Raw genomic sequence first — 15,249 nt, forward strand, 5'->3', positions numbered from 1 at the left:
TATACAGAATAACCACAGCAAGAGCAAAAAAGATAGGAGGAGAAAAAAGAGAAGGGCCCTGAGTCCTTTCTGACCCAAAAGAAGCATCTTTCAGCCAGCTGACTAAATCTCTTAATATACCATCCCCCTGTGGCTCCTCAGGCTCAGCAACTGTACTTGGGAAACTTCAATATATCTCTTGAATCTGGACTTTTAAATGGCATAAATCCTCATCCATCCGAGCTACCCTCTTGTATGAACTGACAATATTATTAAGGATACATATTTGTAGAGGCAAATTTGATATCACCTTCCTTTATTTATTCAAAGTAGCCCAGAACATATGAGCTTAAAGTAGTGAAATACTTTTCACCCTGGGAAAGTATCTAGCATGATACTTTCACTTAATGAGTATTCATGGAATCAAATCTATCAAATGAGTTTTTCTATCTAATTCACATAATGGAATAATTCATGAATTAGTTTCACCACTGGATCAACCCACCAAAGAACCATGTAGAATGAATGGAACTAAATTATGCCATTTAATAGAGGTAACTTGCTCATAACTTTAGCAGTTCTCTATTAATTCCTGGAACTGTTTGGAGATTCCAGCTTTACTTGCAGGCAAGTTGGCCTGCAACTAAGAAGAGTGGAACCTGGTCTAGTATCTATACTCAAACCAGTCAAGGGCAATGGGTAACAAAAGTCCTGGCTGATCACTCCCACATTCTCTCATTAATTTTGAAAATAGTCACCTAACACAACAAGCTACTAATTTCTCATAATACTCTGCCACCCCAGTGCCTTTAACATCCCTTTACTTTTTACCTGTTTTTATTCTTCCATCTCTGCTTATGACTCCTCCGGGCTCAACACTGATGACATAGATAGGCAAATCCCATTCTCTATGTGACGCTCCCCCTGCGACGGTCATGCCGAGAGATTCGCCGGGGTCTTTTTGGATATTTACCACCTTCTCATGACAAGTAATTTTAGGATGGAGGGGCTGAAAGCACAGACAGAAAAACATGGCACATGAATTTACAACTCTGGTAGTTTTTGAATGTAGAAAATGCAAAGTGGGTTTCCGTTTTCTAAATGCAAAAACTACCAAAACTGCATAAATTATGAAAAGTGCATAAATACAATGGTGGTTCTTGAAATCACAGAGAAAGACACGTGGAAAGAACCCTCAACTTATTCACCCCAACCATAATAGGGTTACATTGTCCCAAATTCTATAGGTTAACTCAGATAAAGTTTACATTTCAAAAGGAAAGAGTAAAAATGGAGGAAGGAACAGATTAGAGACCATTAGAAAAATACATTTCTAAAATATTTTTGGTGGAGACAAAGCCTTGCTTTATTGCTCAGGCTGGTCTCGAACTCCTGGCTCCAAGTGCCTTGGCCTCCCAAAGTGCTGGGATTACAAGCATGAGCCACTGCGTCTGGCCATGGAAGAATCTTAAGTACACAGACTGCACTCAAAATTTCGCAAGTGAGTCATTTATTCCTGATAGTAGTGAGTCAGCATTTCAGAAACACTGTCATTTATGAGTATCAGAAACTTTTCTAAGTTAAAAAAAGTAACCACATTTTATAGAGTCTTCTTTCACACCTGCTCAGTACTTACCAGACAGCCTTGCCTGCGGTGAGCAAGCGATGTTTAGTTGTGCACTGAGGGGCTGGATGCAATGGCTGAAATACCACAAATACGACATGTATGCATGTGTTCTGTGTCTCATGAACCAATGTTCATGACCATTTCCTTTCTCAACCAGAAAGAGACCAATGTCAGCAATGGGGAAAAAAAAAAAAAAAGAAATAATCTGTGAAAACTTCACACCCGGGGTTACCTGACTTTGGCTGGAGAGGAGGATAGTTATGTATGATAGAGATGACTTTTCTTTTTTTTTTTTTTTTTTTTTTTTTTTGAGACGGAGTCTTGCTCTGTGCCCCAGGCTGGAGTGCAGTGGCACGATCTCGGCTCACTGCAAGCTCCGCCCCCCCGGGTTCACGCCATTCTCCTGCCTCAGCCTCCCGAGTAGCTGGGACTACAGGCGCCTGCCACCTCGCCCGGCTAATTTTCTTGTATTTTTAGTAGAGATGGGGTTTCACCGTGTTAGCCGGATGGTCTCGATCTCCTGACCTCGTGATCCGCCCGTCTCGGCCTCCCAAAGTGCTAGGATTACAGGCTTGAGCCACCGCGCCCGGCCTAGAGATGACTTTTCTATCTATCTTTTCTCTCCATTCTCCTCACCCTACTTTGGACACCTTAAAATGTTCCTTGATGTTTAAAAACATAATTTATGATAAAATAGTTTAAGCTAATTAAAAACACGATGGGTACCTGAGTATTTCTCAAACTATAAGACGTATTTCTATTTTAGAATATTTGCTTTGGATATTTAGAATAAAACATTTTAGACAAGTAACAAAGCATAAAGAATAACAGAATGACCTACCCATGTACCTCAAAACCCTACATCAGAAATAAACATTCCATGTGCACTTAGTCCCTCTGTCACTCTTTCTGCTCATAGTCCTTTCCTCCCCACAGAGGGAAACCATGCAAAATTTGATGCCTATCATTCCTTGACTTTTTTAATTGGCTAAAAGTTTTCTGTCCCACAAATCCTGCTTTGTCTTCTTTGGTATTTCTTTGAATTGTTTAAGCTCTTATTTTTAAAAAGCTACCTAGTTTCCTAAACCAAACAAAATTTTAGTAAGAATATAAAAATTGAAATCATCAAAGAATCATATATGTCTTAGTTTTATTTTAAATATGTTACTTTTTTGTGAGGATATTTCAGAAGGCAGATAGAATATAAGTTAAAATGGAAACAATTACAATTCCCACTAAGTCAATTTGTATGTTTCCAGGAATTAAGACACATGACAGAGGGTTGCAGCAGAAATGTGATCAGATCCTCCCAGCTCTTTCATGATGAGGAGGTGGAAGGAATTATAAAACCACAGTGCAGATGGAGGCTACCTTCTCCATAATTTGATGACTTAGAATATGACATATTCTAGTTAATTCAACTAAAATTAGTTAATTGGATAAAAACTTCAATTAAGTTAATAAACTAGTTTTCCATTAATAAAGATGATCAGTTAAATTTAAACATTAAGCATTTACTAGCAAAAAGACATCAGGGAGTCTCCTTATCCGTAAAATGTTTTAGTGGAATATATTTGGTCTGTCTAGACTCCTTATTGTAAATAAACATGTAATTTATGGATTTATGAGGCTTGGCTGGCTGGAGAACCCGGAAGGGTATATAACCTTGTAGGCTCTGTAATTAACACAGCATACAGCAGAGACATTCCAAAATAAAAAAATTTGATATTGTTTCTGTATGTATTACTCAAAAACTCAATTTGTAAGCTATTCCAACCAACATATAGATTGACGTGGAAAGAAAAGGGCATTCCCTACTCTCTGTTGCAAGAAGAATGAGCTACCGTTAAGAATTTTTTTTAGTTACAAGTGATGCCATGAAACCAGAACTCAGGAGAAATGACTGAAAGAAGCTCATTAGCATCACAACAGGATGCCAAGCTAAAGCCATAGGACTCTTAATTTGGACTAAACAAGGTTTGTGTTGCTTAAACACGCATCTAAATGAAGAGGTTAAGGCATTGCATCTAACAGAAGCCACAGAGAGAAGTACAAATTGGGCTGCGTCACTTCATTTAAAGAGAGGCTGCAAACTGGTGGCCTGAAGAAGGAATTCCACCCACAGATCCACAGTGTTTTAGAGTTTTCTGGATTGAATGCCATATAACATGTGCTCTCTGGTTTGCCCCAATCCCCAACACTCCCCAATGTTACATGAGCTGCAAGTGTTTAAATTATCTTCCTGGGCCCTTCAGCAAACACAAACAAAAACTAAAAGTAGCCGGGAAATCATTGATTTCTAGGCAGACCAAAAAATTCAAAAGCCAGAAACCAAGCGAAGTGTTTGCTTCATTTCAAAGTGAATAAAATACAGTCCTTAAAAAAGATGACTCTTGGTAAAAACATGACATTTATTTGGCTTAGGCTAGAAATCAGGTTCCTGTATGAGGTCTGCATGATCAGGTTTCAAAACCTTCCTGCACCTTCCTCTCTCCTGCTTGGATGGGAGACACCTGTTATCTCTTCAAGTCTTAAATATGGGACTTTGGGCTTTTAGTTTTACAAGTCAAAGTGTCTGTTTAAGTAAAAAAGTCCTGAGATGACACTTAGAAATGTTAAAGCAAGCAGCCTTCCCAAGAAATAGCTCCTTGCAGGAGCAGGGGACCTGCCCTAGAGGCCTCACCTTGGGAGTGTTGCTCCTCTCCCCTGGCCCTGGGGACCAGCTGCCATTGCTGTTCCAGCTGGCTTCCTGAAAGATGTCAGGGCTCCGCCGAACCTGGCGGGACACGATGAGGTGAACACGTCTTTCACTGGCCTGGGCAAGAAGACACAGGTATTAGCCACTGTCAGTTTCCATCCACTGCATCCAGCACCAGGGGCTTACAAAGACATCACTTTGATTATACCATTTTTTTTTATGGCAAAACATGGTTTCTAGTTTGTGGTGTTTTTTTGTTAATACCCATCTTGTAATTTGGCAACAGCATGAGAGCTCTTTCCTTTATCCTTAAACCAGGTAGTGAACGTTGCTCAAAGGGAAAATCTAAGGAAGGTTTGGTTCCTTCCAGTCTTTGAAAAGGCATCATTAGATATTGCTAATTCGTTTTTAATTAATGGTTCTACCACACACAAGCCATGTCCTAAGTTCTTCCTAGAAAGAATTAGGTTCACAGTGTAAAGTAGCAGCCCAAAGCAAAGGTCTGAGATCAATGGTACACAGTAAAGAAAAAGAGATAGAGTTAATGGCAGTAACCTGCCACTATAGGAAGAGAAATCCTGAGTCTGACACTTGCAAATATTTGGGCATAGGAAAGGTTTAGCACTTTAGAAATATGGGGATGACTTCATACATTAATATGTACAGCCTAATCAAAATTCTTTACCTTCAATTCACAATCACAAAGACATGGAATCAACTTAAGTGCCCATCAACTGATGGGTGGATAAAGAAAACACGGTATGTATATACCATGGAATACTACTCAGCCACAAAAAAGGATGAAATGTCTTTTGCAGCAACTTGGATGGAACTGGAGGCCATTATTTTAAGTGAAGTAACACAGGAATGGAAAATCAAATACTGCATGTTCTGACTTGTAAGTGGGAGCTAATCTCTGGGTATGCAGAGGCATACAGAGTAATATAATGGACTTTGGAGACTCAGAAAAGGGGAGGGTGAATGGGGTGAGGGATGAAAAACTGCCTATTGGGTACAGTGTACACTATTCAGGTGACAGGTGCACTAAAATCTCAGACTTCACCACCACACAATGCATCCATGTAACCAAAAACCACGCATATCCCTAACGCTATTGAAATACAAAATGTTTAGAAGACTGCAAAAGAGTAATTTGCCTTGATTCTTTATTTCTTATGGAACTACCACTTACTCTGACTGCTAATTCTCTCTGCTATGTACATCGATATTTGGACAGGCATTCAGAATAGCAAATATAGTACTTATTGGAAAGGTCTATTCCACATGATTGATACGGTTTGACTGTGTCCCCAGTCAAACCTCACCTTGAATCATCGCTCCCATAATTCCCATATGTCATCGGAGCGACCTGGCAGGAGGTAATTGATTCATGGGGGCGGGTCCTTCCCATGCTGCTCTAGTGATAGTAAGTCTCATGAGATCTGATGATTTTATAAATGGGAGTTCCCCTGCACAAGCTCTCATGTCTGCCACCATGTAAGATATCCCTTTGCTCTTCCCTCCTCTTCCACCATGATTGTGAAGCCTCCCCAGATATGTAAAACTGTGAGTTCATTAAACCTTTATAAATTACCCACTCTCAGGTATGTCTTTATTAGCAGCACGAGAACAGACTAATACAATGATACATTTACAATTTGTCTTTCTGCCACAGATTAGCTTCACATGTGTCGGGTAGTATGGGTCATTATTCCAGAATTGCTGACCATTGAGATTTCAGAGCTGCAGGTCATTCAGACTGAATCTTAGACCTATGAAACTCACATAAATGGAGCTCTCTGGTGGCCTATGCTGAAGTAGCCAGCTGACCTCATTTATCTCTTTAGTAAAAGCTGAAAATGAATGAGATATGGAAGATTTGATTAGAAAGGTTCCCAAGACAGACCTGGTTTAGGGACAAGGGAGATGGAAGAGAGAGGAGTAAGGTTTGGTGGTTTCTGTCTTCATTCCATCCCTTGCCCACTCACCACCACAGCAGAGAAGAGGCAGTGACCTGCCAGCCTTCTTCCTATACAGGGATGGTTATTGCGCTACGGGAGAAAGTCAGGTCATGAAAGGAGGGCATTGAAATTCCATGCTCTTTTCCATTGACTCAGACAATGGGGGTGGAGATATTTGCTTCCTGTCTGCTATGGTCTGCACATGTTTCCTCAAAATTCAGATGTTAAAATCCTAATCCACAACATGGTGGCATTTGGAGGTAGGGCCTTTGGGAGGTGATTTGGTCATGAAGGCAGGTCCCTCCTAAGGGGATTATTGCCCTTATGAAAGGGGCTGGAGGAAGTTTGTTTGCCCCTCTACCATGTAAGGATAAAGTGAGATGGTGCCATCTGTGAGGAAGTAGCCATCCCCAGACACCAAACCTGCTGGTGTCTTGATCTTTGACTTCTTGACCTCCAGAACTGTGAGAAATAAATTTATGTTGTTTATAAGCCACCTAGGATAGTGTGTTTTGTTACAGCATCATGATGGACTAAGACACTGCCTTTTCTGCATCTTCCTTCCCAGAGCACACAACTCACTCTCAGGAACTAGGACCTTGTTTTAAAAATCTCAAGTAAACACACTTTGGGAGGCTGAAGCAGGCAGATCACTTAAGGTCAGGAGTCCAAGACCAGCCTGGCCAACATGGTGAAACTCCTTCTCTACTAAAATACAAGAATCAGCCAATCATGGTGGCAGGCACCTGTAATCCCAGCTATTTGGGAGGTTGCAGCAGGAGAACTGCTTGAACCCAGAGGGTGGAGGTTGCAGTGAGCCGAGATTGTGGCACTGCACTCGCGCCTGGGTGACAAAGCAAGACTCTGTCGCCCCCACCAAAAAAAAAAAATTCTTAAGTAAAAACCACCCACTAGTGAAACCATATTCCTATGGTTGTCTGACACTAACCAGTCCAAATCTTCACGACTTTGCGTTCTTATAACACTTCTTCTCAGGGCTCTCTTGAAACTTAGGGGTCATGATTTGGGTGGCTGTAAATTAAATGAACTTTTAGGGACAACTGCCTGGGTACAGTAAGAGTGTCTATTGTAACATCAAAATGGATGATCAGCCAGGTGAGTTGACTTATTTCACAAAAATTAGAAAATCCATCTGAAAAGGGCCCAAAAAAGAAGTTGGAGTCCTCTGCCCCATGCCCTTCACACAAACCCCGGCCATCACTTCTGATCTCCCCAGCCAAGGCTAATGTGCCCTTCCTTTGTTCACCTATCTTGAATTCCCTGGTGTTTCTCATCACATATAAAGCTTGTGTCTGAACATAACAAAAATAAAAAGCCCAGGAAACAATTGTGAAGAAAGCTGACATGAAGAACGATGGAATTAGCCAACTAAATCCAATTCTTGGAAGAGTGTTTTGTAAGAGCTGTGTCTTTCTTTGTACTGTAAGCCTCCCTTCTTCTAAATAAGATTATCTTTGGGAACTCTCTAAAGCAAAACTTACTAAAAGAGAAGAAGTGGTGAACATTCAGGTCAAAACCCCAATTACTGAGCTTGAATTTGCTCTCTTTGGGGAAACTCTGATGTTTTGAAGGATCCCAGCAGTGTGTCCGTAGGCCTGCAAATTGCATCATGTTCATTTTGGACGAGGAGCAGCCACATGATCTAAGCACCTCAAAAGAACTTAGAAACTTTTAGACTTACACATCGAATCAACTTGCCAGGCAAAATCCAAATTGCCGAGGAGAAGCCTGCAAGAACTATTTAATTCACATTTTCAAGGACAAATTTCTCACTGGATTTTCAAATGCTGGCTTTGGTATTAAGTTGTTGGCAGGAATAACACTACAATAAATAACTTTGGTATCAATTTACGTGGAAAGAAATTCTCTGCAAGACTGGATCTGTGGCTCTTACCAACCACCTTGTAAACTCACAGGAAGACTTTGTTTGATGCACTTTTGTGGTGTTTGAAGATATAAGGTGGAAAATGGGCTAATATGCTTGTCCTGGCTTTAACTCCTATCAGGAGCTGGATTCAGTGTAAAGAAACATCCCCTAGCACTACAGAATCTTTTTTCCACTGGTATGAATGTGGTGTGAGTGTGAGGAGGGGGAATATGGGGGAGACACAGAAAGACTGAATGAGAAAATGGCAGAAACTTGTTTATTTCACACCTACATGATATGTGCCAAGAAAGTGGATACAGCAGATCTGTCATTCCAGCAAGCAAAGAATAGCTTGCTGCAAGAAAGAGGTAAGACAGCTTCTCTCTTGCATCTCTTGGGATGTTGCAATTTGGGCAAAAGGATGGTTTAACAACGGTGGCTACCTTAATTAGAAGGCGTGACTTAAAGTTTCCTCTCCTCTCTCCCTTAAGAATCCTAGATTGTGATCTAGGCAAATTCGGGACACACTGGTTACAACCTGCATAGCTTGACTGCTGTACCATATTCTTTCTCTCCCAAGAGTGCAAGCATTAGACTCCCTCTCTCTTTTCCGCCCTGGGCCAGTTCCCTCCTTAGGAAACTTGGTGGTCCTCCGCTCCTGGGAGGGCACCATATTGATGCCAAGCTTAATGAAGACACCCAATCGGCAGAGTGCACTACCGCCCAGAGCTCCTGGGCTCAAACGACCCTCCAGCCTCAGCATCTGGAGTAGCTGGGGCTACTTCACCCGGCATCCCTCTCTCTTTCTACAGGCAAAGAGGAAGGGGTTCTGATGCCATCCATATTCTCCCCTGTGGACTTTAGTTTGTTGGCAGCCTCCTGACAAGCACTCTGTCCCCAAGGCTGATCTATGCCTACCCTGGGCCAGACACCACACTGGGAACCTTGAGGACATGGTTCCTGCCCTCCTGGATTGTTTCCTACTGCAGGGATAGTCAGATGGGAGTGCCATGAAAGAGAAATAGCAAATATACTTAAGGATTTCCAGAGGTGGGACCGATTACTTCTGGCTGAGGAAATAGGAACCATCTAATATTCAGAAAAAAAAGAGGGTTAAAACTAAGTAGCATTTGTATGGAAGGACTTGCTTTCTGTCGTTTTGTTTAATGACTGCTTTTCTCTGTTGAGATTTGACTCAAAACTGCCAGTCATATTTATATGATGGAACTAAGCATTTTGCAGAGCTGTACACTGGAGCACAGGGCATCTTTCTACTTTCTTGGCATTGCATGAATCCATACAGTGGCTAAGAGAAGAAAAACATAGTCCAGAAGCCTCATTTATATGTACCCATCTTTAAATAACAAAGCCTATCTCTTATAGCTGGAAGGAGTCTGGGAGCATTGCACTGTGATCTCTTGCTGATCAAGCATCTTCCTTTGTGTTCAGCCTGCAATTGACTCTTTCCCTTCCAAAATCCACTATGGCTGATGAAAACTGCTCACACTGTCAGGGCGTAACATAGATTTGCAACTTCCCAGAACAGAGAGATGGGAGCCAAACATGCCACCACACAAGGAGCAGCATTTTGTAGAGCTGTACACTGGAGCACAGGGCATCTTTCTACTGCCTTGGCATTGTGTGGGTCCATACAGCGACTATGAGAGCCAGTGATAACGTACAGGGAGAGCAAGAACTGGTCAAGTACCTGTTCTCATCCAGCCAAAGGCTTCACCTGCTCATTGGCAGAGAAGGATTGGAGTTAAGCCAAATGCATGACAACATTTGCTGCCTTTTTGACATATAGGTATATGCTTAAGTAAAATGTATAATAAACTATATAAAATGCACTGGGTTCATTTGTTATTGTGCTTCTCGTATGAGTTTTATAAAGTTTCATGTTAAGAAAGTTAAGAGTTGCCACCCTCTCCCCACAATGCCCCAGGGTGTTATTCTATACACACACTTGAAAGGAGACTCTAAACCCACTGCTGGGCATCAGGACTGTGTTGTTCAGAGTAGGCAGACCATGTACATAGCTCCCTTTATAGAATAGCCTTGGTCCACAGGAGACTCATGCTTGATTGTGTGGGCCCCTTGTTACAGAGACAAGTGAGAGCTGTAATGCGACTGATAACTATATAAGCTACTTAAAGAGTTCCTCCTCGAGAGAGGGCGGGGGAGCAAGATGGCTGAATAGGAACAGCTCCAGTCTCCAACTCCCAGCACGAACGACACAGAAGACCGGTGATTTCTGCATCTTCAACTGAGGTACTGGGTTCATCTCACTAGGGAGTGCCAGACAATCGGTGCTGGTCAGCTGTTGCAGCCCGACCAGGGAGAGCTGAAGCAGGGCAAGGCATCACCTCACCTGGTAAGTGCAAGGGGGAAGGGAATCCCTTTTCCTAGCCAGGGGAACTGAGACACACAACACCTGGAAAATCGGGTAACTCTCACCCCAATACTGCGCTTTAAGCAAACGGGCACACCAGGAGATTATATCCCAAACCTGGCCGGGAGGGTCCCACGCCCACGGAGCCTCCCTCACTGCTAGCACAGCAGTCTGCTATCTAACCTCAAGGCAGCAGCGAGGCTGGGGGAGGGGCGCCCGCCATTGCTGAGGCTTAAGTAGGTAAACAAAGCCACTGGGCAGCTCGAACTGGGTGGAGCTCACAGCAGCTCAAGGAAACCTGCCTGTCTCTGTAGACACCACCTCTGGGGACAGGGCACAGCTAAACAACAGCAGCAACAACAACAACAAAAAAGCAGCAGAAACCTCTGCAGACGCAAACGACTCTGTCTAACAGCTTTGAACAGAGCAGTGGATCTCCCAACACGGAGGTTGAGATCTGAGAAGGGACAGACTGCCTGCTCAAGTGGGTCCCTGACCCCTGAGTAGCCTAACTGGGAGACATCCCCCACTAGGGGCAGTCTGACACCCCACACCTCACAGGGTGGAGTACACCCCTGAGAGGAAGCTTCCAAAGTAAGAATCAGACAGCTACACTCGCTGTTCACCAATATTCTATCTTCTGCAGCCTCTGCTGCTGATACCCAGGCAAACAGGATCTGGAATGGACCTCAAGCAATCTCCAACAGACCTATAGCTGATGGTCCTGACTGTTAGAAGGAAAACTATCAAACAGGAAGGACACCTACACCAAAACCCCATCAGTACGTCACCATCATCAAAGACCAGAGGCAGATAAAACCACAAAGATGGGGAAAAAGCAGGGCAGAAAAGCTGGAAATTCAAAAAATAAGAGCGCATCTCCCCCTGCAAAGGAGCGCGGCTCATCGCCAGCAATGGACCAAAGCTGGACGGAGAATGACTTTGACGAGATGAGAGAAGAAGGCTTCAGTCCATCAAACTTCTCAGAGCTAAAGGAGGAATTATGTACCCAGCGCAAAGAAACTAAAAATCTTGAAAAAAAAGTGGAAGAATTGATGGCTAGAGTAATTAATGCAGAGAAGGTCATAAACGAAATGAAAGAGATGAAAACCATGACACGAGAAATACGTGACAAATGCACAAGCTTCAGTAACAGACTCGATCAACTGGAAGAAAGAGTATCAGCAATTGAGGATCAAATGAATGAAATGAAGTGAGAAGAGAAACCAAAAGAAAAAAGAAGAAAAAGAAATGAACAAAGCCTGCAAGAAGTATGGGATTATGTAAAAAGACCAAATCTACGTCTGATTGGGGTGCCTGAAAGTGAGGGGGAAAATGGAACCAAGTTGGAAAACACTCTTCAGGATATCATCCAGGAGAACTTCCCCAACCTAGTAGGGCAGGCCAACATTCAAATCCAGGAAATACAGAGAACGCCACAAAGAGACTCCTCGAGAAGAGTAACTCCAAGACACATAATTGCCAGATTCACCAAAGTTGAAATGAAGGAAAAAATCTTAACGGCAGCCAGAGAGAAAGGTCGGGTTACCCACAAAGGGAAGCCCATCAGACTGACAGCAGATCTCTCAGCAGAAACTCTACAAGCCAGAAGAGAGTGGGGGCCGATATTCAACATTCTTAAAGAAAAGAATTTTAAACCCAGAATTTCATATCCAGCCAAACTAAGTTTCATAAGTGAAGGGGAAATAAAATCCTTTACAGATAAGCAAATGCTTAGAGATTTTGTCACCACCAGGCCTGCCTTACAAGAGACCCTGAAGGAAGCACTAAACATGGAAAGGAACAACCGGTACCAGCCATTGCAAAAACATGCCAAAATGTAAAGACCATTTAGGCTAGGAAGAAACTGCATCAACTAACGAGCAAAATAACCAGTTAATATCATAATGGCAGGATCAAGTTCACACATAACAATATTAACCTTAAATGTAAATGGACTAAATGCTCCAATTAAAAGACACAGACTGGCAAACTGGATAAAGAGTCAAGACCCATCAGTCTGCTGTATTCAGGAGACCCATCTCACATGCAGAGACATACATAGGCTCAAAATAAAGGGATGGAGGAAGATCTACCAAGCAAATGGAGAACAAAAAAAAAGCAGGGGTTGCAATACTAATCTCTGATAAAACAGACTTTAAACCATCAAAGATCAAAAGAGACAAAGAAGGCCATTACATAATGGTAAAGGGATCAATTCAACAGGAAGAGCTAACTATCCTAAATATATATGCACCCAATACAGGAGCACCCAGATTCATAAAGCAAGTCCTGAGAGACTTACAAAGAGACTTAGACTCCCATACAATAATAATGGGAGACTTCAACACTCCACTGTCAACATTAGACAGATCAAGGAGACAGAAAGTTAAGAAGGATATCCAGGAATTGAATTCATCTCTGCAGCAAGCAGACCTAATAGACATCTATAGAACTCTCCACCCCAAATCAACAGAATATACATTCTTCTCAGCACCACATCGCACTTATTCCAAAATTGACCACATAATTGGAAGTAAAGCACTCCTCAGCAAATGTACAAGAACAGAAATTATAACAGACTGTCTCTCAGACCACAGTGCAATCAAACTAGAACTCAGGACTAAGAAACTCAATCAAAACCACTCAACTACATGGAAACTGAACAACCTGCTCCTGAATGACTACTGGGTACATAACGAAATGAAGGCAGAAATAAAGATGTTCTTTGAAACCAATGAGAACAAAGATACAACATACCAGAATCTCTGGGACACATTTAAGCAGTGTGTAGAGGGAAATTTATAGCAATAAATGTCCACAAGAGAAAGCTGGAAAGATTTAACATTGACACTCTAACATCACAATTAAAAGAACTAGAGAAGCAAGAGCAAACACATTCAAAAGCTAGCAGAAGGCAAGAAATAACTAAGATCAGAGCAGAACTGAAGGAGATAGAGACACAAAAACCCTCCAAAAAATCAATGAATTCAGGAGTTGGGTTTTTGAAACGATCAACAAAATTGACAGACTGCTAGCAAGACTAATAAAGAAGAAAAGAGAGAAGAATCAAATAGATGCAATAAAAAATGATACAGGAGATATCACCACCGACCCCACAGAAATACAAACTACCATCAGAGAATACTATAAACACCTCTACGCAAATAAACTAGAAAATCTAGAAGAAGTGGATAATTTCCTGGACACTTACACTCTCCCAAGACTAAACCAGGAAGAAGTTGATTCCCTGAATAGACCAATAGCAGGCTCTGAAATTGAGGCAATAATTCGCCTACCAACGAAAAAAAGTCCAGGACCAGATGGATTCACAGCTGAATTCTACCAGAGGTACAAGGAGGAGCTGGTACCATTCCTTCTGAAACTATTCCAATCAATAGAAAAAGAGGGAATCCTCCCTAACTCATTTTATGAGGCCAACATCATCCTGATACCAAAGCCTGGCAGAGACACAACAAAAAAAGAGAATTTTAGACCAATATCCCTGATGAACATTGATGCAAAAATCCTCAATAAAATACTGGCAAACTGGATTCAGCAGCACATCAAAAAGCTTATCCACTATGATCAAGTGGGCTACGTCCCTGGGATGCAAGGCTGGTTCAACATTTGCAAATCAATAAACATAATCCAGCATATAAACAGAACCAAAGACAAGAACCACATGATTATCTCAATAGATGCAGAAAAGGCTTTTGACAAAATTCAACAGCCCTTCATGCTAAAAACGCTCAATAAATTCGGTATTGATGGAACGTACCTCAAAATAATAAGAGCTATTTATGACAAACCCACAGCCAATATCATACTGAATGGGCAAAAACTGGAAAAATGCCCTTTGAAAACTGGCACAAGACAGGGATGCCCTCTCTCACCACTCCTATTCAACATAGTGTTGGAAGTTCTGGCTAGGGTAATCAGGCAAGAGAAAGAAATCAAGCGTATTCAGTTAGGAAAAGAAGAAGTCAAATTGTCCCTCTTTGCAGATGACATGATTGTATAGTTAGAAAACCCCGTTGTCTCAGCCCAAAATCTCCTTAAGCTGATAAGCAACTTCAGCAAAGTCTCAGGATACAAAATCAATGTGCAAAAATCACAAGCATTCTTATACACCAGTAACAGACAAACAGAGAGCCAAATCATGGATGAACTTCCATTCACAATTGCTTCAAAGAGAATAAAATACCTAGGAATCCAACTTACAAGGGATGTAAAGGACCTCTTCAAGGAGAACTACAAACCACTGCTCAGTGAAAAAAAAGAGGACACAAACAAATGGAAGAACATACCATGCTCATGGATAGGAAGAATCAATATCGTGAAAATGGCCATACTGCCCAAGGTTATTTATAGATTCAATGCCATCCCCATCAAGCTACCAACGAGTTTCTTCACAGAATTGGAAAAAACTGCTTTAAAGTTCATATGGAACCAAAAAAGAGCCCGCATCTCCAAGACAATCCTAAGTCAAAAGAACAAAGCTGGAGGCATCACGCTACTTGACTTCAAACTATACTACAAGGCTACAGTAACCAAAACAGCATAGTACTGGTACCAAAACAGAGATATAGACCAATGGTACAGAACAGAGTCCTCAGAAATAATACCACACATCTACAGCCATCTCATCTTTGACAAACCTGAGAGAAACAAGAAATGGGGAAAGGATTCCCTATTGAATAA

At 41.8% G+C, this 15,249-nt stretch overlaps 1 protein-coding gene across 4 annotated transcripts in view; it reads right to left on the reverse strand.

The window, feature by feature from the left end:
- LOC105499563 (ligand of numb-protein X 1) overlaps window positions 1–15,249 on the reverse strand; it is a 195,505-nt gene that overhangs the window by 17,601 nt on the left and 162,655 nt on the right. For 3 of the 4 annotated variants that reach the window (XM_011772197.3, XM_011772199.3, XM_071093348.1), the window contains 2 exons: window positions 4,290–4,421; window positions 811–988 (listed from right to left, as the gene is read on the reverse strand). In XM_011772197.3, the coding sequence (XP_011770499.2) occupies window positions 811–988; window positions 4,290–4,421 (310 nt within the window). The remainder of the gene's footprint in view (window positions 1–810; window positions 989–4,289; window positions 4,422–15,249) is intronic. The other variant, XM_071093347.1, reaches the window with a different exon arrangement.

This window comes from Macaca nemestrina, chromosome 3, assembly GCF_043159975.1.
Source record: "Macaca nemestrina isolate mMacNem1 chromosome 3, mMacNem.hap1, whole genome shotgun sequence".
Lineage (NCBI taxonomy): Eukaryota > Metazoa > Chordata > Mammalia > Primates > Cercopithecidae > Macaca > Macaca nemestrina.